A 4,326-nucleotide genomic window follows, 5' to 3' on the forward strand; every position below is an offset into this window, starting at 1 on the left:
GAATTTAAAAATGTTTTGAATCTTATGTGATAGATAATTGATAGTCTATGTGTTATCTACATGTTTTAATCAAATAATTGAAATTTTTTATGTTTAATCATGTTGTTTTGTTGGTTTACTGCTTATATAAAACAAGAAATAATAGAAAACTAGATGCATGCGTTTGGGGCCCGATCCACCCCATCCCTCAAGTACAAGGAGGGTAGGGTCGGGAGGATTTTTCTTTTCCATATGCGAGGAGGGTTTGGACTCTAAAAATCCAACATGCTGTAGGTTTTGGGGAGGGTACAGGTTGGGAGGTTTGTGTTTATAACTAACCCTAAAAATGAATTTGTTCTTTGTCTAAGTGGCAGGTAAGTATTTAACCCATGATGTCATAATTAAATAATAAAAAATTAAGATTAAATTAAAATATTAAAATACAAACTTTGTGAAAAGTATTGAGCATATCTATAATATTATATATCCATCATATATAATATATAATATTTCTTATAATTATGGAAATAGAATAAAAAAATTTAAATCCACCCAAAAGTGATATCATTTTTTCTTTTCAGTCAATTCATCAACCCATGATGCCATAATTATATAATAAAAACTGAAAAAATAAATAAAAATAAGAAATTATAGGAAATACAAAAATACAAAAAAAATGTCCATATCTCTAAAATTATATATTTATCATATTAAGGAAATTTAAATATATCTGTAAAGATGTGCACAAATTTTTTAAGTATCTCTAATATTATATTATTTACATCCATTAACACACCATGCTTTAATTATCTACGAGGTTCCAATCTGCCAAATTTGAGCGGAAGGCATAAATGGGCCCATCTCAGGTTTATTAATATATATTAAAATCAAATCCTGCCTAAACCTAAAATATTATATAAAAGGAAAATTTAGATTTTACTATTATGCAATGGGATCATGTCAATCTTCACATATATCAATTATGTCCAATGATTTGGTGAGCTCGTGTTTGTAACAACCTGGGTCATATCCGGGCCCAAACCAATAAGACACATAATAGGGTTATAGGGACTGAGTATGGACCCAACTTGAACCCGACCCGTATCACAGAATAAGCTGGAAGTAGCAGCCCGATCAAAATGGGCAGTTGCGGTGGCAGCCCCTCTTTAAAAGATATTTTCCCATTTAGGGAAATCTTGTAATAACTAAGACACCTCACTCAAACGGTTACAATATTATTAAGTACATCAGAACCTTCCTTTGAAACGTAATTCTGACTTTCTCTATCTTTTTGGACACAAACAAGTATGGATTTTTAGGATTGGGAAAGGTCAAAATCATTGCTATAAATATTTTGCAACACCAGAAGAAATATCACACTATCCTACTCTACGTTTCAGAGAAAATGGATTTCTCTGTAAGTCTCTCAAATAACTCATGTCTTCTTCTTCTTCTTCTATTACTACTACTATTATTATTGTTACAAAGAGGCGTTTTGGTGATTTAGTTCGATGGGTTTCCAGTTGTATGCTTACTCCTTTCTCATCGTTTGCTCTTTTCATTCTTTCTTTTGTTCTTTCAGAGCTGAAGTTCGTTCATTTATCATTTTATATATTAATTCATATTTTTACTCTAATGTGTTCCTAATAAGTTCTCTTTCAACGCAGGCAATGAAGATACTATCGATTTTTGTTTTGTTCGGATTGCTGGGGTTGAAAGTGCCGGAGTGCCGTTCATTGAAAACTTTGGGATCACAGCTGGAGTACCAGGCAATAAATTGTCGAAAGCATAGCGCATCACTGACGGACTTCGGAGCCGTGGGCGATGGAACAACGGTGAACACCAAGGCCTTTCAGGCGGCAATTAATCATCTCAGTCAGTTTTCCTCTGACGGTGGTGCCCAGCTCATTGTTCCGCCAGGAAAATGGCTGACGGGGAGCTTCAATCTCACCAGCCATTTCACCCTTTATCTTCAGAAGGACGCTACTATCCTTGGTTCTGTGGTCTGGTTCCCTTCTCTACTCTTTCTCCATCTCTATATATCACTGTTAATTGCATTCCATGTCAATAGACATTAATTTGTACGGGATGTATAAATTAAATTGTGGTTAACATTATGAACTGGATATTTGATTAACATGATCAATGCATGAGTTTACTCAATCGTGGGTCAGTCAGTCCTGGTTAATTATGATAATATAATCTGACTAGAGAGAGAGAGAGATTTAAGAATCAAGGTTGCTTTTTTGAATTGTCGTCACCATGATTTCACCTTTATTTTATTTGATCTTGATGAACTTTATAGGATGAGAGTGAGTATCCAATTATTGATCCTTTGCCTTCTTACGGAAGGGGAAGAGACGCCCCCGGTGGAAGATATATCAGCCTCATTTTTGGAACCAATCTCACCGACGTTGTAATCACAGGTAATTAAGAACACTCTTGTTTTGATCCAAATTCGTTTAATTTGTTTACTTAAATATATTATTGATTTAACCTGGTGGCGATGGATCCATTAATGGATTTGATTGCAGGTGACAATGGCACGATCGACGGCCAAGGTGAACATTGGTGGGGCAAGTTCCACCAAAAGAAAATCAAAAATACCAGACCCTACCTGATTGAAATCTTGTACTCGGATCAGGTCCAGATATCCAATCTCACCTTGGTCAACTCTCCTTCATGGAATGTTCATCCCACTTATTGCAGGTTTGCTTATATATTACTCCTTCATGGAATGTTCTTCCAATATCGACTGTTCATTTCTCCTTTTAGATCGAGGTTACTCTTCCAGTTTAATCTCCTATCGGAATTTGAAAAATGTGCAGTAATGTTATAATCCAGGGGATTACTATCCTCGCTCCAGTCAATTCTCCCAACACCGACGGGATCGACCCAGGTAATTAACTCTGATTCTGCAGGTTAATTAATAATGAATGCAAAACGTCAAACGGCCATCAATGAATCCTCGTGAAATCATGGTTAATACTCTTCTTTGATCTCTTGCTCTTCTCAGATTCCTGCAATAACGTTAGAATTGAGGACTGCTACATAGTATCTGGAGATGACTGCATTGCTGTAAAAAGTGGTTGGGATGAATATGGAATTGCTTTCGGGATGCCGACACAGCACCTCATCATCAGAAGGTTGACATGTATTTCTCCGACCAGCGCTGTCATCGCGCTGGGAAGCGAGATGTCCGGCGGCATCCAAGACGTCAGGGCTGAAGACATCGTAGCCATCAACTCAGAGTCAGGCGTGAGGATTAAAACTGCTCCAGGAAGAGGAGCATACGTCAAAGACATATATGTGAGAAGGATGAATATGAACACCATGAAGTATGTGTTCTGGATGACTGGCTCTTATGGGCAACACCCAGATGAAAAATATGATCCCAAAGCGCTCCCAGATGTCCATGGGATCAATTGGATGGATATGACTGCTGAAAATGTGACCATTCCTGCAAAGTTGGAGGGAATTAATGGAGACCCATTTACAGGTATATGCATTTCGAATGTGACGATTGGGTTGTCTCCAAAACCAAAGAAAGTGCAATGGAACTGCACCGATATTCAGGGAGTTGCCAGAGATGTGACCCCTCCGCCGTGCGATTTGTTGTCCGATCAGGGGTCGACGGGGAGTAAGAGTTGCTCTTTCCCTACAGATAGGCTACCCATTGATGATGTTCAATTGAAGATATGCTCTTATAATTAAAGGACCGACGAGCAGTTCCTGGATTACCATTATATCTACTTTAATTTAGATCTTTCAATGTAATGTACACAGTAATGGTGATGGAGTAGGGATCAAATTAATCACATTTCTCAAGCAGTTCAGGAGTCGGGCCTTATGACTAGCTGAAAACAAAACGATGATTACTTCTATGGTCTAACTGTATCTCATAAAATAAAATTTTATTTATGGTTGAATTGATTGTTTGATCAATATATAAAATGAAGCATCAAGCAATAATTAGCTAACTTGGGCTTGCAACGTATGGTACGGCACTATTTAATACTTAGGCCCAACCTTGGTTTCATAATGAACATCTGATTTGCACAATTAAACGAGTTAAGTGGAGCAGTCAAAATTCAAATCAACTCCCAACCATAGAACAAGTATAGTTTAATTTGAATCTATATGAACAAGGGCAAATGGATGAGAGCCCCTAAACTTCCCGTATCTGATCATTGATGTAATTAGCTAGCATATGGGTGCAAGCCAGGGTGACCTGGGCCAGGTTTAAGCTCAATTTAGGCCCAACCCTAAGAATTGGGCCTTAAGTCCCTAGTTTGGACTCGGGGTGTCAATCAATCGATTTTGGATTGGATCCAATCTTATCCAAAT

At 37.4% G+C, this 4,326-nt stretch overlaps 1 protein-coding gene across 1 annotated transcript; it reads left to right on the plus strand.

Annotated features, from left to right (window-relative positions):
• The first annotated feature begins 1,285 nt into the window (after window positions 1–1,285).
• On the plus strand, window positions 1,286–3,908 carry LOC104611533 (putative polygalacturonase). The gene is made up of 6 exons (XM_010278617.2): window positions 1,286–1,396; window positions 1,647–1,982; window positions 2,285–2,405; window positions 2,514–2,688; window positions 2,808–2,878; window positions 2,996–3,908. Exons 1-6 carry the CDS (start codon window positions 1,385–1,387, stop codon window positions 3,691–3,693), a joined length of 1,413 nt encoding a protein of 470 aa, XP_010276919.2. The 5' UTR covers window positions 1,286–1,384; the 3' UTR covers window positions 3,694–3,908.
• Window positions 3,909–4,326: the final 418 nt, after the last annotated feature.

The sequence above is a fragment of the Nelumbo nucifera genome, chromosome 6, assembly GCF_055504915.1.
Source record: "Nelumbo nucifera cultivar China Antique chromosome 6, China Antique-T2T, whole genome shotgun sequence".
NCBI lineage: Eukaryota > Viridiplantae > Streptophyta > Magnoliopsida > Proteales > Nelumbonaceae > Nelumbo > Nelumbo nucifera.